General features: G+C 45.3%; 2 protein-coding genes across 2 annotated transcripts; one reads left to right on the top strand and one right to left on the bottom strand.

Annotated features, from left to right (window-relative positions):
* Positions 1-241: 241 nt before the first annotated feature.
* On the bottom strand, positions 242-12,617 carry LOC131292977 (uncharacterized). The gene is made up of 4 exons (XM_058321058.1): positions 12,283-12,617; positions 3,729-3,979; positions 587-690; positions 242-520 (listed from the first exon to the last, which is right to left on the bottom strand). Exons 1-4 carry the CDS (start codon positions 12,615-12,617, stop codon positions 242-244), a joined length of 969 nt encoding a protein of 322 aa, XP_058177041.1.
* A 6,371-nt stretch (positions 12,618-18,988) lies between these two features.
* Positions 18,989-21,844, top strand: LOC131292976 (uncharacterized). The gene is made up of 6 exons (XM_058321056.1): positions 18,989-19,080; positions 19,226-19,410; positions 19,553-19,645; positions 19,712-21,073; positions 21,146-21,615; positions 21,704-21,844. Exons 1-6 carry the CDS (start codon positions 18,989-18,991, stop codon positions 21,842-21,844), a joined length of 2,343 nt encoding a protein of 780 aa, XP_058177039.1.
* Positions 21,845-22,427: the final 583 nt, after the last annotated feature.

The following is a 22,427-nucleotide window of genomic DNA, read 5'->3' as shown; positions in this document are numbered from 1 at the left end:
AATTACATCTATCATAAACTTTCGCCTGAGTATGCCGTTTTTCTACGCACGGTGCAAAAAAAGCCGTTGTGTACTAAAAAATCGCTATAAAATATCCAAGGTAGGTTCCGTCCGTCTGCTTCGGCTTGGGAAAGCGTAAAAACCGGTTCAGATATTTCATGGCAATTTCCATGTGGTCGTTCCTTCCCTTTTTTTGTTTGTCCTTTCGTTCGTCCTTTCCGTAACGGGAAACGCGCTGCCATCATTTGGGCTGCCGTTCGATGGCATCCATCACAATCGTGAACGCTTGGGCCGCCGGTCCAAACCACGTGCCGGTGGACAAACTGTCCCAGCTCCATCCAGCCGCCCGCCCGCCACCACTGGCCCCCGTTCGTGACGTTGCATCCGCTGGCCGTGCGCCAGCGAACGAGCGACCACCGTTCAGGTAGTCGATGTAGTCGTAATCGGACGTTAGTGGAGCCACTTTCGAGTAGTAGATGGCGGTCAGCGTCGAGTAAATAACGACCGCGGCCGTCACAAGCTGCAATGGATCAGTAGCGGTTACGCTCGTTGCCAAACGCTGGTCACTCCGGGACCGGGTACTCACCTGAAATACGGCCCAAAACTTGTACGATCCCTCGCTGATCACGAAATCGTAGTAACCGTTGAGCGGATCTCCCTTGATGTAGCGGCCCTCAACGGTGGCCAGCGCTGCGAAAAAGGTGAACAGGGACCGGGTGGGGTCAAGACCGCCATTAATTTCGTCATCAAAAGCGCGTCACTCACGCTCGTTCAATAAATATGGAAATTCTATTCTCCATCCACTTATTACTAACGGTGCACTTAACATTAACGCGGTGTACGGAGGAAAACCTAACTAAAGCTTCGCCGTATTTTCCCAACAAACCCTAACCCCGGCAAACCCCCCACGGGTGGCCATTGCATTCGGATGAAACATTCAAGCGAGCCACCACCGCAACGGCCACATCCAACACGGAACGTCAAATGTTTCATAGCAATACATCGGCGCCTACTGATCGGCGTTGGTTTTGCTGGTCCCACCTTCTACCACAAACTTGCTCACCCCTCCTCGTATTTCTTCCCCCCCAAGACACATCATTTCGGCGCGTTTTCGATGGCGCTCAGGACGATTTCGAACGCTTGCGCCGCCGGACCAAACCACCGACCGTTGGCCACCGTATCCCACAGCGTGCTGCCGGGCTGGGCCACCATCGAGCGGCCGCCGGCAAACGAGCGCGCCCCGTTCAGGTAATCGATATAGTCGTAATCCGACGTCAGCGGGCTCACTTTCGAGTAGTAGATGGCCGCAAACGTGGCGTACAACACAAGCCCGGCGGTAAACAGCTAGAGTGAGAGGGAGAGGAAAAATGCCATTCGGTGAAAGTTCAATTTCCATCGCCCAGCCATCCGTTCTCGCGGCATGCGGGAAAGAAGAGGGAACATAATAACGAAAGGATAGCTACCTGAAACACCACCCAAAACTTGTACGATCCTTCGCTGATCACGAAATCGTAGTAGCCATTCAGGGGATCGCCTTTAATGTATCGTCCACCTGCCACCGCGGTTGCTGTTTCTGGAATGAAACACGAATCGCACTTTTAGCACGGTAAAATGGAAAATTTGTGCAGGAAAAATAAGGATCTTCGATATCCATAAGGCAATCAAAGGAAGATAAGTGTAGCATGTATTTGTTTTTTCGCGTAGCGTCTTGGTTTTTACTAATCCTTAACATTATGTATGCATACAATGAATTAACAAGAAAGTCAACTTGGTGATTGATAATGTAATATCAACTTGATTCCTGAAAATTGAATCCCACATAGTAAAAATGAGTCATCAATATAAAGTAAAGTTGAAAAATTGACTATGGTAAACAACCATAAAGATAAAAAGGGTTGAAATGAAATTGAATAGTAGAGTAAAATCTCTACCTCAACCGTACTTCATGAACATTGACGATAAATCTTCTTGTACGACATTTTGGTCGCTAGCAAAATAGTCAAAAGAATGGCTAGAATAAAGTACAATGAAAAAAACTAAAAGTATACAACTGCATCTACATACTTTTGGTGATTTCAAAAAATCATTAGAACGCGTAAACTAGTTAAAGTTGATTTATAAATCCACAGCGAAACAAACCATTGTTACACCCAAGCATAATGAAATGGTTTCGAATACAAGTTCAACTTCTGCTTCGAGTGAGGGTTTGTGGCAACTCGAAGGTCCAACCTTCGAAAAATATTTTCCTTTAATTTGAAGTTTTAAATTTTAAATTCTAATTATTCCAATCATCATCCCTAGGTTGTATTAGAACCACCGCTTTGGAAAAAATCCTTTGAAAAACACATATCAAAATTTACATTTTCAACTCAACCAGAAGCGTATTCAGCTTTCACACCACATCCAGCACCAGCATCGGGCTGACGTCAAGTAATAGCATAAAGTATAACTCCATGAATGCGCCCGTGATGTGTTTTGAGTAAAAGTTTTTAATTTGTAACTTTATCACATTCCGAAATCAACCTTCAGCAGTAACCACCACCGACGGAAAGACACATGGAAACTCATTTTTTGTTGTTCATCTTATTTTTGCCTTCCCGGGCATAACATTTTGGTGAATTATTTTCCCCCTCCGACCCCCTTATGAATGCAGCTCACTCGGCTCTTTTCTGGCGTTCAAAATGAACTTGAGGTTACACGCTTAGATATGAAATCACACGAATCTACCAACTCAGCCGAAAGCGTACGATGATCCGTAGACCCAAAGGCGATTACCATCGGGGTGGAGGGCCGGGAAAACGGTATGGACCGGCAAGGAGTATGTAGTAAACTTTTTCAATTTATTCTCGACCCATTCCGATCCGAAGGAGAACAGGAGCTTACCATGACGGTATGGCAATAGTCTCAGATTTTTGGGCAATTTCAATTGAAGCCCAACGTTCACCTCTCTCACGGGTGCCACCCGGTTTCCCACCCCTCCTGGCATGGGTGCATAGCAGTTTATGAGCTTTTGAACATCAACAAATACCAATCCAACGCAATAACCTGAATGCTACCGGTCATATTTGTTTCGTCTTTACGAGGCAGTCTAGGTCGTTTGTTTTGGTCAAATCTGTGCGTTCGTTCCAGTAATGAATGCTTTTTTAATTTCCAGGAAAAACGAATTGAGTTCCAGTTCTATACAATGTCCATTGAGTCCAAGAATTCGATAATTAAGTCTTAAACTTTGCACACATGTATATTAAACCCTGATCAAGCTCCTGTTTGGCAATTTAAAGTTTTCATTTTGAGGCTTTTACTTTTACCCTTAGCATGTCGAAGAATCTTCATGTTTGAATATTTTACAACTGTAAGAAATACATTCCAGATGACATTCCTGTGATGGCCATGCAAAAAAATGTAAACCCTGGTTTATCAAAATATTTGTCTATGGTCGTAAAGGAATGTCGTAAAAGGGATCCACTTCGATGGAACGGATCGGAGCCATATGTAAACGGACTTTGATGCTGTTACAGTGGAAATAGTCCTTACTTAGATCAATATTAAGCTAAACGTTCTCGTGTTCAAAAGATTCTGCCCGAATCTTCAGCAGGTAGTGGAGGCTGCTGTGACTTCTCCAAAAATAGTAATACCAAAGACGACAACGACGAGCGGCCTTCCATTCGTCACCGGGTTCGCACAGTTTGTCGCACTGGGGAAATATGCTAAGCATTCAAAATATTCATTACCATTTTCATTATCTCCGCCGCTTGTTGATTTTCCGGCGGCCAAAGTGATGTTCTCGTTTTTATTGCCACCGTCGGCGGTGGCCACGGTCGAGCGCATTGATCTTCCGGACGATAAAACGGTGCTTATCACGTTGAATAATGTCAGCATCGGTTTCAGCATATTGTTGTACTGCTGGTCGGCCGCCTGCTCCTTCTGCTCCCGTTCCGCCCGGTCCGCCGCCTCGTCGTAGTCCTCCAGCCCTTGCTCGTAGCTGCGCGTTGGTGATGGCCATCGGGAGTCAGTCCAGGTTGGGATGAAAACCGAGAGAGAAGGAAAAAGGGAAAGAAAACAAACTAAAGAACGGGCAAGATAGGGAACGGAATAAGCCTTAGCGAACAATGGCCATGGGGAGCCTGCAATGCACAAAATCCGACCCGGGTGTGCCGGAAAATCCGTCGTCCAGAAGCGACGCCGCGCTAGGCAAATATTTTCAACGGCATTCGAGAGAAAAGAATTCGTCCATCCGGAAAGGACGCCGTGGGTATGTGAACCCGTTCTTTATCCACATCGGCTACACTTATTACAACCTTCATGTTGTTTTTTTTATCGTAAAAGTTTTACGAATTTATTTCAATATTAAGTTTTCCTAAGACGTTTATGTTGTTTATACGTTTTTCAACACTTTCTATAAAGTTTATTTTTTGTTATAAAACATTGTTAGCTTAGAAAGAACAAAAAGTTTGTAAATATAATAATCAAATTCAAGTAATGAAAATAAAAAAAAAATTAAGTAATTCGTACAAAACTACTGAGGATTACTTTACATTATGCTTTACATTATCCTTAAATAAAAATATAAGACTAGTGTCTCCAAAACTAGCAAGTTTGAAGCATAGCTTAGACCTGTTGAAGTTACGCTTTTGTCAATTTCGATACGATATTCTTCTAGAGTTTTTCCTTAAATTAACTGTTAACATTAAATTTGAATCGAAAGCGTTAGGAAGGCCCGTCCTGTTATAAAGTTATTAGTGTAAAACTACTGAGGATTACTTTACATTATGATTGATTTTTAAATAAAAGCTTTAGACTAAGTTTTTTTCAAAACTAGAACACTTTAAAGCTTGCAATATGTCGTAGATCTGTTAAATTTGTGTATTTAAAAATTTTGACACTATCTTTCTCTAGAGTTTTAGTTTCATTCCAGTAAGTAAACTAGCATTAGTTCCTTAAATCAACTGTTAACATAAAAGTTGAATCGAAAGCGTTAGCAAGGACCTTCCCGGACTCTATCCTAGCATTGCCTGTTTTTGTATCGAGCATCCTACAATCGTAAACCCATCCGAAGAATGTGCGCAGGCCTTCGAGCGTTTCTGTCCAACCCTGCAACCGTACCGTATGACCGTACGTTCGTAACGAGGACAATCGTCGACAGCATCCTGGCCGTTTCCCAAGAGAATTTCCCCCTCTCGTGCCCGCCATCGCACACAAAACTGGTCGCAAACCGTTCGCACACGTTGGTCAACGGAAATTTTGGCAATGACCAGATAAGATAAAGCGCAAACAGAATTAAGCGATAATAACAATAAATAAAATTTAATTCAGTTTCTCAAATTGTTTTATTAGAAATAATGAATGTAGGAAAAGTGCCGAATGGCGATGGCAATGACCCGAAACGGAGCCCGAAACCCTCCCCCGCATCGTACCTGTCGCTCGCTTGTATCCGTCGTTGGACGGTCGTTATTGTGCCACCGCAACATGCTCCGACGAACGGCGTGTGTGTGTGCTTGTGTGTGGTTGTTTGGAGGAGCACCGACCAAATCTCCCGAAGGCACTTCCGGGTCGTGCCAAAGAGCTTCATTATGGTTCAGTGCGGTTGCGGAAAACTGCTTGCCCCGGCACTGTTCGCTTATCGGGAGCAGGAGTTAATGAGGCTAATGAAAGAAAAACCTCCGCCTTCCCACCGAGCCGAAACCGAATGCCGAATCGGACCCGGCACATTAGGACGGACACATACCGACCATGCAGACTCACGCTCGCATCGGTCCCTCGTGCCCCGTATTCTGCTCCCCTCCCCCTCCCCACCATACCTCCTGTCACATGGCCCGGCAAACACCAGTTTATGGGGTGAGACTAACGGTCTAGATTATGATCCTGATTTCAGTTCAAAGGATCACGCCCGCTTATGGCTCCCATGGTCGCCGTTTACCGCACACACACACACTTACACACACACATACACCCTAGTGCTCGTACAATTGGAGTGTTGAGGTTGAGAAGCATCCCTTGCCGACACCCCCGCACAACATGTTCCCGCATCCCGCAAACACATGTACGATCGTTGCGTAGCCCTGGTGCCGTGGTTATGTTAATTGATAATGTTGTGTCCGATTTGGCGGAAAAAGGAAGGGCCTCCAGGCAGGCAACAAAAACTGCCAGCACGCGCGTAATCGATTTTTGGTTGCCTTCCGCAACCGCAACCCGGCCGAAATTCGCCTAACGATGAACAAATTGAAACAAATGAATTCCAGGCATCCGAACTAATTACGATAAGAATCACCCACCGGAGATAAGAAAAGAACCCCGGAAAGAACGTTTCGGGGGAGTCCTTTACCAGGACGTGCATTGTGGCCAACTTATGCGCAAAACTTTGCTGAAAATGTAATTGACTGTAAAATTAATTTCTTGCACCAAAATGGTGACACTAAAAGGGCTCCAAACCTAAGAATCCCCCCAACAAGTTACAAATAGTTTTTGTGACTATAAAATTGCTCACACACACACACGGCGTTTGTCACTTTAAGACGTGCCAATGGTTTATGTCAGGGTAACACGCTCTAATTAAAAGTGATATGGGAAAGTTTCAAAGAATAACTATTTCCAACGAGCCAGCCCACTCATTTAGGAATACTCGGAGATTAACGTCATTTGTATAGGGTCTATTTATATTTGGGTTCCAAATAGTTTAAATATACTTTCAGTGGAAGCCAAATCGCTAGCTTACACACTTTTCCTATTACGTGGGACGTTTTAATTACAACCGGCCTTTGAACATCCCATGTTGGCGCAATGGTGCGTGGGAGCTTTCAGCTGCACTGATTACTGTTACAACTTACGGCAATAAATCCCGCGAAAAGCGAATAATAATTAATGTAACCTGACCTGACGCACCATCATTCCTTCACCGCCCCGAAATGCGTGGTATTATTTTGGGTGAATGGTCCGCCACCCCGTGAAAGGATGATCACAGGATGGACGTGGTTGGTAGTTTTGGTTACTATTTTTTTCCTTCTTGGTTCGCTTCAACCAGCAGCCAACCCCATGGAACATCCTTTTCGAGGCATCGGGTGAAATGGGTGGATGGATGGATCAATATTCATATGCACTTTACTTGCCCAACGCCCCACCGCACTGTGGCGCTGATTCGTCTGAATATTCAATAAATATTTTACCTGTTTATTTACGATGCACTCGATGCGTTTCCCCGCCTGTTTCCATTTTCCAGTTCCAACAACAGTTGCCCATTTCGGCGTCGACATTCATCGATACTCGTACACTTACGCGTTAACGAAGGGACAACGGGGCACCAAATGCAACCCACATATGAAATGAGCCCAATGCGTGCAATGATATTCAATTTATTTTTATCTGACCTTGGGTTCAAAATAAAATTCAGAAAAAACAATCGCCTCACGGATCCGCTGCGCTCGTGTATGGAATACGAATGAAATGTTTCGGAAAAATGGAAAATAAAATCCATATCATAACAGAGCACGATGAGCACGATGTTAAAAATATTAATCATAACCTCATCATCACCGACACGGGTCGGAAAACGATCGAATTCAACGAAGGGAAAATGGACAGGACCTTCGAACAGCATACACACACACATGAACACACACGCTGTTATAATATTCAGATCAGACGGCATTAAGTAAATGGTTTAACTATTGCATTCCCTCCAGCCCGTCGAGTGCAGAAGGCGGGAAAACTCGACGTACAGTGCTGAACCGAGGTTGACTGCTTCGAATCCTTTGTAGTTAAATTATTGGAACGACCTATTAAAATATATTTTATTTACAAAAGGAACACAATAAAAAGTATATCACGAATGTTCATCATTAAATTGGCCATGTTCTTTTTGGCCAACAACACCCAGTTCCCTTTCAAACGGTCCCAATTCCCTTTCAAGGCGGTTATTGGATTATTTGCTCATAACTGTCATTATACGTGCCTGTCTTTTCGACTGATGAATGCAATTGGGCGTACAGTTGTTATATTTTTCTCCTCTTTATCGTCCCTCAGTTTTAATTCAGGACACAATTTTGAATTAATGAACTATGCTCTCCTTTTTTTTGTTCCTCATATACATTATTCGCAATCGGTTAACCTTTTCGTTGCATCCCATGCGTTTGGGGAGCGAGGGGAGGAGGACGAGAAAATCCGAAGGGACATGAGATACGCAACGAAAAGACACCGGGCGAATATCAATTTTCAATTGATATGAGATAAAAATTAATTCCTGACCACCAGGTTCCCACCCCATTCCGCAAGATACAGAGCAACCTCTTTTTGGCAGCAGCCGGAAAGAGAAGGAGACACTGGTCCGAAAATGTGCACTTATGAACCCGGATGCCGCCCAAACCCCGAGGCTGCGTCCTTTCTTTCCTGGACGGTGTAATAAATGAATGTACGGCATAATTAAAATTAAAAGCTCACACAGTTCTCGTCCCTTTTCGCGCTCCATTTTGTAGCACCGCACGGATTGCACACCCACTGCAGTTCGGGGCCATCCCGGGCCAGTGCTTGGAGCGAGGGGAAACGAGGCAGGGATTAAACGCAGCCCGGTAGCGATTGGTTTGACCGATCGTGCGTGCAAATTATGCTACGGGTGAATAGATCTTTTTGGTTTATTCGGGTTTTTTTCTCTCCCCCACCCCCTCACTTGTTCCTTTTTGGGGGCAAACTTTTACAACCGAACACCGAGCCGGGCCCGGAACCACCGGAATCGGTCACCCGGCCAGCCGGTGGTGAGGCCGGTGATTGTAATTGTCAAATTAAGCGGTTTAATTTAAATCTCAATCCTACGGCACAAAAGGATCCGGAGCGCTCTTGGGAACTTTGCGCTGAGAAGGGAAGTGGAAAGGGCGAGTTTCGTGCCACAAATTAAACCTCCACACACCGATACACACGGGTGGAGCTCGCGGCAACAACCTAACACTCCGCCGCTGTGCCGCTTCCCCCGTGGAAAGGCGTGGCGGGTTGTCCTCGGGCCAGGATACATGCAATTGATTATCCGTTGAAAATTATGCAGAGTGAAATAATTCAGAAGGCCGCATCGGCAACCCCCAACCATTCCCTCCCGATCGCCCGCAGCCCGAGGTCAAGGGTGCATGTGCGGGAAAAACCCCCCGCGGCCACGGGGACGACACCAAACCACGCGCCAATTGCATGTTATGGCGCACAATCACGGTACCCGTTTTGCCCGAAAAAACCCACTTTCTCGCAAAAAGGGCTAAAAAATATGTGTATGTCTCATAAAACAACGCCAAAGGCGAGGCAGGATTTTGCAGGACACGAACCGAGCCTGTCCTAGCCAATCAATACATACACACACACACACACACGCAGACACTCGTACCTGCACAGTGGCCGTGTGCAAAGTGAGCCCGCGCACTATTAGAGAGCTCACCCACAGTTTGTTTTAATGTTTGTTATTGCAGAGCATCCGGTGAACATTAAATCCCTGGCGATCATAAATTTAAATTCAATCTACGTATTAGCGTTCGGCAGCAGGTTCGGTGTGCCGGCGAGCTTTTTTACTCCTACCGGTAGGCAGCCATGATCAAACAGTCCAAACCACACACACACACATTGAGAGAGAGTGAGAGAGAGACAATGGGGAAAAAATCGACGAGACTACAATCTACTGCATGGCAAATTGGTATGTTACTACAATAAATCCCACCACCTAATCCGACATCCCCGTGCCGGCCATCGGTTGGGTCGGGCGGTTAAAGCCGGCCAAAACACTATTCCTACCCACCCCACCGTCCCTTACCGCCCTTCCACGGGACGCGCTTGCTTTGGGAAAATACTGTAATTACTGTTAAGCACAGTTTTGTACACTTTTTTCTGCACCCTCCGGCGTGATCGATTGCTATAATAGGACTCGGACACATCCGGCAAAGGCGAGCGTGGCCGCATGTTGGGCCTGGGTGCTTCGCCTGGAGGTTGTTTCCATGCACTCGTTTTTTACTTCTCTCTGCAAACAATGATGCGACTTGTCGTTCGGTACATTAGCCTGCGGGGTCCCGTGGACCATCCGGCGAAACGGATATGCATTAGTCTGCCATTAATTGGACTTTTTTTTCCGGGAGCGTAACTTTATGGCCCACGACATGCAACAAGCATTAGTAAACCGGGCGGAGGCAAGGCACAGCTAGTTTGTTTGAGGAACAAATTTGTGAAACCGAGATTTTCCTTTTTTGCTTTTTTTTTTTAAGTGACACACTGGAGTTTGTAGGATGTAAAGAGAGTTTTATCGTTTAATTTTAACGTTTATTTTATTCTTATTTTCATTGTTAAGTATCATCTTTTACTTTATGTATTAAACTTACTAAAACATGATAAAATTCTTTCTTCCAACACTACACATACATTAACGGTTTATTTTTCCTCTGAATAATCGACGGACACTCATCCAAGGAAGCTTTCCTTTTGAATTTCCATTAATTCACTCTTCCTTCTATCTTCCAACTAACTAAAAGCATGTTTTTATAAGTTGCATGATGACATATTTTAGCTTTGGCTTATTTTGAGGAAAATACGAACAACCATTGCTGCTCGTTTCAAAAAGAGGATTAGTTTACAAGTAAAAGTAAAAAAAACTAAATCCCATACCGAACTCCGTACTCGTGGAAACGGTATTTCTACCGATAAGCACCATTCCGAGGATGAGCTGTATTCATTGAGTGCACTATTCTGCAGAAGAATCCCAACGACGCTTTTCCGGTGAATAGAACCCATTCGTGTGGTAATCTTTCACCCTATTTTACGGTGAAATGATATTGAAAAATTAATATACGACCTCTCCGGCACTGCGAAAGCACGGAGAAAACATTTCTCGGGATTACGAATGGTAAACAAAAATCAATATAAAGCTATCTCTATGCGTCATGCGATGGACACGGTTTCCGGTGAAAAAAGGGATGCTATTTGCTATTGCTCGTTTTTACGCCCGAATAAATGCTTGGCCGCAATAACGATGGTGAAATTAATAAAACTTTTGCTTCTGACGAACTCAGTACATTTGCGCCACCCCGCCGGGCTTTACGTGTGACAAAAACACGTCAAACATGCTCACACTGTTTCAATAACCGTATCAAAATGATCGCACGCCAAACAAACCTGGGGCCGGGCGTGCAGTAGGGTGCCAAAATTCTATGCCGTCATGGCGCCCGAAGTTCATTAACACCCCGCTCAATGAAAAGGGGGAGTTGATGAATAGTTTCCGCAGTAATTAGGCAACTTTATACGAGAGATAGCTGGAGTGCGATCTCGCTCCCGCACGCTCTGCTCCGGTTGGCAGCCATCACCCATGCTGCACTTTGCACCGCACAAAAACTGTACGATGCATCCGCGTGTGTATGCCACGGTGCACCAATCCCACCTTCTCGCCGTCTCCACCCTGGGCTGGATGTGGTCGATGGTGGGAAAAACTCATTTTAACGATTCCGGTGGCCTTCGGCGGGACGAACGCGCACGGGGCGAGGAGCTTTTCCGGCGATGATAACTTTTGGCACCCGCTTTTGCAAAGTTAAGCGAACCGGGTTTGTGATTGCTGGTGTATGATCGTTTTGTTTACTCGTTCACAACTCAAACAAAACTGTGTCAGTGTCATGTTTGCAGCGTTTCGAGTGAGTTTTTCTCGCCAATAAGAAGCGTTTTACTCATTTTGGAGTGTGTAGGAAATGAAAAACTGAAGACAAGCAGCGCTCACGTGGAAAATGTTATAAAAAGTCACATTAACTACTACGGTTCATTTTAACGAACCAAACCAACCTTGCCAGCAGTTTGTTTTGCCTTATTATAATGTTTTGATACGTTTTAAAATAAATCTTACATTAACCAAAACTTTTTTATGCGCTTAATTCATATTGCTTGTAGCTTAAGCAATTTCTTCTTCATCGAATCAGGTTCTACGCAACTTTTAAGTATTATTTCGATGTGTTATAGTTACTTAGAAGATTATTTTTAAAAACTTTAGAGTATTTGAACTAACATATAAAGTGTTTTGATTTTTTTAAATCAATATAAATGCAAAAATTTACCTTACCGAAGCTCGACTATGAATGTGCGATTAACTTTAAATGAAAATCTAATGCAGGCAAACATCCTGAACTTGTTGCTGAACATTTACAATTTGCGATGCAATAAACATTTCTTTTCATCACCGAACGATTCTCTCCCGAGAATCTATTGCTCGTGATAAGCCGTTTTTTTTTTTTTTGTTCCACCAAGAAAAACTCTCCTCGCGATGCCACTTGTGCATCGAGTCCATCCATTACTCACCGGCTAAGCTTCTTCACCGTCTTCACTATCTTGGGCGTGGTGGCCACGGCGTTGTACCCAAGCGTCGTCCCTTCCGGGCCAGCGGACACCGGTTCCACGGTGGTCGTTTCCTGCTGTTCGTCGGCGATGGTCACTTTTTCGCTCGCACTGCTGACATCTTGCTCCAAACTTTCCTCCTCGAACAGCTCGTCCGAACCGTCGTCCCAACTACCAACGCTTCCACCTTCGACCACCGTTTGGCCCACGATGACCAGCAGAACGAGCCCCGCCAGCAGCAACCGAACGAGCAGCTGCAACCTCGTGGACGAACTTATGCTCGCGCTTTTCCGTGCCATCATTAGCTTCTAGTTTTGGGGTCCACTAAGGATTTTTTGTTGTTTTGTGCCTTTGCTCACTCCTTCCTTTTCGCAGATTAAATGCAGATTTCAATACTATTCAGGTGTAGGAAAATGGAGGAACCCCAAACTGAAGGAGACGCTTAATTCAGGTTAAGAAAAAGTTGCCTTTTTCTCTCGCTTCTGGTTTGAATGTTTGAGGGTTTCACATGGGATGAGTCACGATTCAATTTGGATTTTGTCACCTTTTCCACTTGATTATTGTTCGTAAATTTTCCCCACAGTCAAAGTCATTCCGAATTGTTTTAGAATAATTTTCCTACTAGACGTATCAGTTCGGCTTTTCGATGGATCCTTTGCAATGTTTCAATTTTCAATGCAACAGATGGCAATTTTCAAACTTCGTTATAACTCATAAAAACTACGCCCAACATTTTTCTCTTCTTCAACTTTCAACTGATAATGCACGGAGATAACCAACTTTTTCCTCCAATATCGGCTTAAAAAACGATCACCATGCTTTCAAGTCCTTTTAATCCAACCGTCACGTATGGTTTTTGTCGCTCGTCGACTACCAACCCCGAACACATTCAACACTACCGGTAAGGGGATGTTTAATCACGGCAAGAGCTCGTGCAATCACTGCAAACGATTTCGATGTAATCAACCGACGGTCCAGAGCCGTACTGACGCTTCCGATTCGGGCGTTCTTCACCGGCAAGTGTCTAGCTTGTAACTGGACCATTCCGAACGCCATCCGGAGGTAAGTAAACGTTGGACGGTGTGCTTTAATTCACAGATCGACCGAAAAGGAGAACAAGAATATACTATTCCAATTAACACCTGTGCTACCGGCTCGCGTACCGGGTCGCCACGAGGAAAGGGAACCCGCCTAACCTAGTTTAATGGTGGTCACTTATTGCACGTTAGCAGGATTTTTTTTTTGTGTCGCGCTGTGAAAGTTGTTGGAAGTTATTCAGGTTTCGCGGATCGGTTCAAAATTCAACGATCCGTTAAATATGGTGGTGAGATACGGAGATGGTTGTAATAATGAAGTGATTTTTGGCTAAATTATTTTAAGGCTTTGGTTCAATGTCAAGCTAATTTTTGAGTAGTAGTATTAGTAACTAAAATTAAATTATTTCACAGCCAATTTTTATTTCCAAGTCTATGGAATTGTCCAATATAAAGTTGTTTATTGCCATATTTCTTAGAAAAAGAGGAAAATGGACAAAAATAAGATGGTTCACAAATTTGGCTTCTCTTAAGATGAATGCTATCAGAAATAGTTTAATATAACTATATTAACATATTAATTACTAGAATACAGGTGTGTTAAAATACAAAACGAAAAAAATCAAGAACTGTAAGCATTTAGAAATGTACTTGAATTAAATTAAGAAATTAAACAAAACACACCAACGAAATTGGTAGCAACGATAAAACATGTTCCATGAATAGTACTCGATTGATTGCAGTTTCCGAGTTATCTAGCTCTTTATTTCACCAAAAGTATAATAAAATTGTTATGTACGGCAATAAATAAATCACACTTAACATTAACTTAACATTAACAATTTTATTTAGGGCATAAGAACACAAAATCAGATAGATACTAAAAGAGCAAAACTAAAAAGGCATCAAGGGTACTTATTTCGTTTGCCTCCTCGTATTCTATGGTATGGCTAGATTCTAACCACTTCGAAAAATCAGATCCAATGGAAAATCACTGCTGGCAGATAAAACAGAGACCTGCGACTAGACGAAGTGATTTCTCCGTTGATTTGATTAATGTCTCTCATTCATTCGTTCGAACGTCTAGACAGTGCTACTTCAATTTCCTGCTTGTGTCCGTTTTTGTTAATTTCCGTTCCGTTGTGTTCTTTCCCCGCAGTCCTTCCCGGCGTAACCCGGCCAGTTCCGTCTGCCACACGAATAACAAATGAAGTTCTAATACGAAGAACTCGATCGATCGCAAGGCTCGCCAACGCCCCTACTGTCCATCGGTGTCCTTAGATTGATGAACATCGCTGAGCTAATAAAATAATTTCCCTCCCCTCAGTACGAGGGTCTACTGCGGGAAATGGAAACCGAAAGGTTTTTACTCGCTTTCGCTGCATCGTTTCAGATAACTGGAATGGAAATGCTGCTGCGACTGGCGTGTAAAACGAATCCGATGATGCTGTATTTTCCTGGCTCCGTAGGCCTGCGGGAGGGCTACGAGTTTGTTACGAGCGAACCCTTCGATCGCTTCAATCGGACTCTCCATCAATCGGACCGAAACCTTTCCCGGACCCGGTAGCATGCCAATGTCAGGTGTGAACCGGTCCCGCCCGCATCCAACGCTACCGTTTGCATACATTATTTTCCACCAGAAACCCCATTCCGTTCCGGTCATTTCGTTTCCCGGTCCCCCACCACCCTTCGGTTCCTCCTCCCGACGTTCCGAGCCGAACCTGTCGACTCCGGATGTTCAATTACGAAAGATTTCTCAATTTTCACGAAACGATTCGTAAATCGATTTGGTCACCGGGGAGAAAATGAAACGTGTTTTTACCAGTGTATGTGTTTGTGTGTGTGCGTACCTTCCTCTCCGAGCTATCCTGGCCGGCCCTTCCACTCTTCGGGGCCAACCAGGAATGGAATCGAACTCGTCAAGCGTCCAACGCAAGCATTCGGAACCGTTTTCCACCGGAATCGACGTGCGCAATGCCGAAGGAACGAAGCAATCGTACGTACGGGCAGATGTGCCGAACGTGTCCGCTTCCGGCTGCGACCCAGAATGCTATTCCGCCAACCGGAACCCGCCGGCTGTCAGGGCTGTTGATCCGTAGGCTTAGCTTGTGTCGGATTGAATAGAATGCTTTGTACGCGGAACGTTTTTATTTTCCCCCAATCAGTCTTTGTGCGGTCCTGGAAAAGAAAACGGCACCTCAAGGTGTTCCCGCCCGCACCGGTTGTAAATAATCGACTTCCAAAACTTGATTATCCTTATCCGATCACTCCATTAACTTTGGATGTCTTCCGAAACACATTAGTCCTCATTCCACGACGCTACACATAATCCAATTAAATCTAAGCCGTCATTAATTTCCTTTTGGAGCGTGCAACAAAAAAAGTTCTGGTGGAGACTGCAAAACTTTAATGGCGCCTTGCAGTAGTTAACCAAGTCAAACTTAGTTGCATGCGATGCTTACTCAATCGGACGGGCCGTAATCATTAAGGTACGTTTCCATCCCTCAATTGTTGCGTCCGAAAGTGTGTATGTGTGTGTGTTTGTGTGTGTGCTTTTTTCGTCCTCCCGGGGTCACGTTTTGTCAGCAGTAAAATCACGCATCATCAATGATGAAAAGCACGTAACATTTGTTAAACCGATTGTATTCTTGACACCTCGCATCCAGGGTCCGGCAACCTTTGGCCTTTTCGTGGGGGAGGGTGAGGGGGGACGGGGGCTTCTGCTGTCGGGCATAAATCACAAAACCCTTCGGTTCTAATTCGGCCCGCTACAGTTGTTGTAATCACGCAGCCCCGGCCAACGGAGAGCGGGTGATCACGTCCGCCGGCCTAGCGGCGTTGGAGCGTCCGGCGGGAAAAATGGGGCCAACACGGTTCTGCACGAATTCTGTCCCATTTGGATACCTTGCGCACGTGCCTGACGCCTGCCAGTGGCGATTTTCGACATCCGGCGGTGGATGAGGTCAGTGGTGTTAATAAAACTTTCCCTGCCCTGGTGTGGTTCTGTGTGCGCTTGGGGACACATACAACGTGATGGTGTATGAAAAACATCCCTTTTGATTTCAATCCATCCCAAAATTCACCACACTCACCCCCACCATGCTAAGTAACTAATTCCCCTCGCCGGCCCATCATTATCAATGGGAAACCATAAATGAACCTGGGTGTGCATTTTCCTCGCGGAAAATGTATGTCCGTGCCACGGGGACCACTAATTTGCGGTAAATCTCTACGCTGGTGTGGACTAAAGCAGGGATGAGTAACGGAAAAAAATGGCCATTTTCCGAAACCTCGCATGCACACAAATTGATTTCCCTTCTAGCAAACCGCACGAAACTATCTTCCCCTCAAACCCCCTGGACTGGATTAACCACGATTCTATGCACTTCCGTCGTCTATCCGTATTTGCGTGTGTGTGTGCGAATGTTTTCCGTTAACAGTATGCTGCATATTTTACACTCACACACACATTTTGTGGATGACCCGAATATGGGAACGGGGGGGTGTTTAGTGATTGCATGGGACACAAAAATGGCCGCTGTCGTGAAATGAGTCGAACAAAAAATCACTTTCATCCGTTATTTGACGAATGAACAAACAAGCAGGTTATTCGCAGGGTAGATTAAAAAAAAGGACTTAGGATCAACAGATCTACGCAAACAGGCCGTTGCGGTACGGAACTGCGTCGTTTGATATTTTCATCCGAAATCGAACGGGGACAAATACGGGGAGGATAGCTGTTTTCGTGTAACGGAATTCATATTGCTTTACCCCATGCTGCATTCCCTTTTTCGACAAATAATTTTAGAATTTTACAAAAGATCAGTCACGGTAAAGATATTTTGGATTTTACATTCCATCATGTATGGCATGTATCATAGAGTAAATAGCGTGAAAATTGAACACAGTTCCGTGTTTACTGACGATAAATTATTAAAATCATTTTTTGATTACCCACAGGAACAGAGATTAGTATGAATTTTCAGACCTCTCTTTTTCAATTGAAACCATTTTTGTCACGAATCTCAAATGAAACAGTTCATCATAAAATACGCAACTGGCATATTTTATTTTAAATCCATTGTCACATGTAACAATGTGACGAATACTTTTCTTCTTAAAAACTGAAATTCTGAAAATCTATTTTAATATGGTTTGGTAGGCTCTCGCATATTAAAATGCCTTCCATTGCCTTGATCAATTATTGATTTTGAATGTAAATTGCTTCACTCAGGAGCATAAGTTCGAATTAAAAATCGACGGGAGGTTTTTATTCGCAGTCCTTTTTCATCTGTTCTTTACTTAAATTTTTCGGGAAATATCAATAACGTTGTGAGTGAAAATTGTATTCCGAATAAGAGATATTCCAAACAACTATGCAAGGCCACCGAGTATTTTACAATTATTTTTCCTCCCATAACGAACGTCTTAGTACGTTAGACCCAAAGCTAAGGCGCCAAGCACGTGGAACAACTGACCGTAGCAATACTTTCACCCGGGATAATGAAACTAATACTGCATCGTTTCAGTACGAAAAATATGAATGATGTTTTAATTAGTCCCACAACAACTGACCGCAGTTTCCGGCCCGATACGCTCCCATTCAAAGGAGTACTACTTGACGCCCGTATGTTTGTCTAGCTGGTTGCCATCGACCCGGGGTGATAAGTTACTGGCCAAACTGCTGGCTCCAAGCCACCGGGAGCGAAATGACGCGCGTGATCTGTTTTTTGAACGTACCAGCGAACCTGATTTGTGAATCGGCCCTGCCGAATGGGCGCACTTTCGCTTATGTCGTCGAAGTTTTATGGGTCACCACGAGAACGATCTGACGGCGCTGATGCGTAGGATGAGGCAAGATGTGAGTAAGAAAATCGGGGGCTCATCCTAACGACTGGCGGGACGAAAATCTTTTCACCTGCGACCACATGCTTGTCAAACTTTCTACCGGCCGGTGGAAAGAACTGGAGCATACAGCCTCCCGGGGAGGGGAGCCCAGACATAGAAGAAGAACGTACTAAGCTGGCTACTTTGCACCGATTAGCGCCTCTCGCCGGAACGCGGGAAATCGGGTCATATCTTCCCCCGTGGGGAGGGAAATCGATCCTGCCGTTATCGGTAATGTGCTCGCTCGTTGGCCCATATTCAATGGGGCAGAAAATATTTGTCACGTTTCACGGTCCCGGCCTGCGGGGAGGTGAGGAGCGGAAGTGGTCACGAATAATTCGAGCCTCGACCGCGGTCAGTGCGGCTCGATTACTGTGCTTGGGCGAACCACACACAAGTCATTCCGTTTGAGGATTAGATCGCGATAGGACGTCCTTGGTGTAGTTGCATATGATGAACTAAAGGCAGTAGGCGACGATCTACCTTACCGGTGCAGAAGATAACGACTACTAAGTGTGTGAGAATCGGCCGATATAATTGTTTGGTGATGCGAAACTAACGTGACCGAACATTCGTGGCGGATAACGTGCATATAAGATTCCCTCCATTTCGAACGGGTATTTATTATTTCAAATCGAAAACACACACACGTCCAGCACAACGACAAGAAGGGCCATAAACTATCCTGCAGACCATGCAGCGAATCATACGCCCACTGGTTTTGGTGCTAGTGTTTGAACTGTGCAGTCATGGTGAAACGAAAACCATCGTTTATAACTCCTACTCGAGCGAACCGATCCAAGCAGGCACCGGTGGAGGATCACAAAACGACCGAGCAGATGTAACGCGTCAGCAAACGAGCGAATCGTAAGAAAAAGACCAGACATCCACACTCCACTCTACTGCTTTGCCGAATGTGTTTGATCCTTTTGGAGCCGCCATTTGCATTTCACCACTGTTTTGCACTTCTCTTTTTTCCTGTTAAGGTCCGGACGAGGGTTTCCCAGTGGAGGCGGAGGTGGTTTTCCGTATTCGATACACCCGGACTATCTGTCGAAGCCGGTCCCGGTGGCCAGAACCGACGTGGGCTACAAAACCCCGAAGTACATTGTCTACCCGAGCTATTCGCAAAATGTTCGCAACGGCGAACCGTACTACAACGCTCCAGTGGGTAAGATAAACACTTACGCAAATTACTAACGCACATTTGGCCAGATAGTTTATGAGAGAAAAAAAAGTGGTAGAGAAGGATTCTTGGAAGCCGTTTTAGAAGTTTTCAATTCCGAACGGTTCTGCCTTCTTTTTTCTTACAGCCATGGACCGTTTCGCTCCCGGTGAAGCGTACGGTGGGACACTTTACAAGTTGAAGAAACAAAAGCAACCCTTCGCGTCTTCGAGTGGTGGAGGTAACGATCTGGCAGGAAGATTCTTTGCTTAACCTTGCACTAACAATTACCCTCCATCCGTTACAGTGCCTTTCGGCTCGATTCCGGCCGCTTCCTTCAATAGCCCGGTGAGCGTTCAGTCACCGAACTTGCTTCGGCCGGCCGCATCCGACAACAGTCCCGTCACCATCTTGGCCCCGTCCAGTGGAAGCTCGGGTGGACAGTCTGGGCCACCGTCACCGCCATCGCCACCATCGCCACCATCGCCACCTGGCCCTGCAGACTCTGCAGGTCCACCGAGCCAACCGTTTTTTATGCCAACACCCGTTCCGAACTCTGGTGAGGATACACCCGCACCATCGCCATCTCATTCGGCTGATGCGCCAGAAGTGAATGCACTGATGGATTCCTCCGAAGTTGTCCTCTTTCCTCCCAATTCCCACACCGGTTACCTTCCTCCAGTCAAAAAGCGTCCCATAACAGGTTACCTTCCGCCAGCGTCGATGGCGTCTTCCACCGAGAGCTCTTCCGTCAAGACAGCCTCATCCGATCTGTTGAAATTCCCTCCCAATATCAATTCCAGCTATCTTCCGCCGAACGAAGATCGACCAAAGAATCCCGTTACCAGCTATATTCCACCGCCTTCCGGTGATACGGATTCTCGATCGAACTCCGGGGCTTCACCATCACCGTCCTACAATGGTACGGCGGAGTTGTTTAAATTTCCACCCAATGTAGATTCGGTCTATTTGCCACCAGGAGCTTCTTCCGATGCTTCCAAACATTCTGCTACTAGCTATTTACCACCTCCGTCTGGTGATCCTCGTTCACCGTCGAACCTTAAACCAACCGGTGATATGGTGTCCTTTAAGCCAACTTCAAGTGACATGACTGAGTTGAACAAATTTCCCCCGAACGTTAATTCCAACTATTTGCCTCCCAAGGAGTCGAAACCGGCCGATCCCTCGGCTACAAGCTATCTCCCACCCCCATCTGGGGATCCCAAGTCTCCTGACAATCTTAAACCAACCGCCCACCAAGAGTCTTCGGCTGTATCGGGTGTCAGTGGCCCCGTCATGTCGGATGAACTCTACAAGTTTCCTCCGAACGTTCAAACCGCTTACCTGCCATCGCAAGAGCCTTCGAAAAATTCCGTTACGAGCTATCTTCCGCCGCCTTCCGGAAACCCACATTCGGCCGCCTATCAGAATCCTTCCGCTCCCAACCCAGCTCCTCCTTCTCCCCATTCCTACATTCCACCGGGGGATCTGTACAGATTTCCACCGAATGTGCATTCGCAATACCTGCCACCCTACCATAGTATCCCCCGACCGAACAACGCTGTGACGAGCTATCTTCCTCCTGCTTCCGGCATTCCAGGTGATGATGCCATCGGAACTATTCCGGTTGGCCCGGGCAAGCCACAGTACTTGCCCCCACGGTATCCTGGTAGGTGTAGTGGGCAGTAGGATCCACCTCGGGACTGATTGATCCTAAGGTTTCTGTTTATGTTTCTTGTAGATAGTGGTCCACCTCCGATGCAGTCCGCACCGATGGCACCGATGAAAATGCCTCCGATGATGCAGCAAATGATGGGTGGCCCTCCCATGGATGCTCCCATGGATGGACCACCGACAGGACCTTCCGGAATGGGTGGCGATCATGACCATCACCATCACGATCACGATCATCACCACGATCACGATCACCATCATGATCACGATTTTCCATACTTCACCGGGTTCGACCACGATCACTATCCGGACATAATCTTCGACCACGATCACTTCCACCATCACCACGACGAGCCAACAACAACACCGGCACCACCTCCACCGCCACCACCACCACCGGCACCGGAAACACCGCGACTGAAGAACTACAGCTACTACTACCTCAGTAGAACGCTTTGGTATGTGCCGCTCTACTTTACGCTGTACTTTACGTTCTACGTCGCGATCCTCATCATACGATCCATCGCGAGACACAAGGTAGGATGACCATACAAACATAAATCTGTTCCACCACCTTTATGGCACCAACTGTCCTATGTTCGCTTTTTCTCCTCTCCCAAAACAGGTAAACCTTCCTAACCAATGGACAGGACGATCGTTTGGCAGCATCCGGGATCTGAACGATTCCGAGGCACAGCGGAAGGCAACCATGATGGCCACGTTCACCATGAAGCAGATTGAAGATTTTAGGGAAAAGTATTTGTAATTCGCAAAAGATACCACGAGATCGATTAAAAGTGTAGCTTAGATAATGTAAGCAGCCTAAACTATCAATTGATCGCTAGACATACTCACCAACAGGACTGGAGGGAATGTTTATTGAACAATAAACCAAATGTAAATCTCAAACGAAAACTAGTTGGAGCTTGCGATTCGCAATAGTTTGTTTTAGTGCTGGAATTGGAAACGATTACTTTGGGTTGATTAAGAGTGCTTTGTTATTTGTTGCCTATCGATTAGTACTTAATTTGAGTAAAAGAAATTACTTTTGCCAACTTGCTAAGATTTTTTAAATTATTTATCACTTACGGGTTTGTTCAAATAACTTTATGTGTTGAAAAATTGTTTGGCACGCAGTTGGAGCTACGTTTGTTAATCCACGAGTCAAGTTCATCCAGGGACGGCTCCATCTTCGTAGTATTTCAAATTTAAAATAAAGAACTACGAAAATTTAATTTTACTGTATACAATTTAATTTTATTTCCGTGGTTTATACCACACAAACTTTTCCGGAAATCATTACGCAGACTTGTATATCCACATGAGCTAACATGATACATGATAACCTT

This window comes from Anopheles ziemanni, chromosome 2, assembly GCF_943734765.1.
Source record: "Anopheles ziemanni chromosome 2, idAnoZiCoDA_A2_x.2, whole genome shotgun sequence".
Lineage (NCBI taxonomy): Eukaryota > Metazoa > Arthropoda > Insecta > Diptera > Culicidae > Anopheles > Anopheles ziemanni.
The sequence above is the reverse complement of the archived record's forward strand: the minus strand, read 5'-3'. Positions and strand labels throughout refer to the sequence as shown.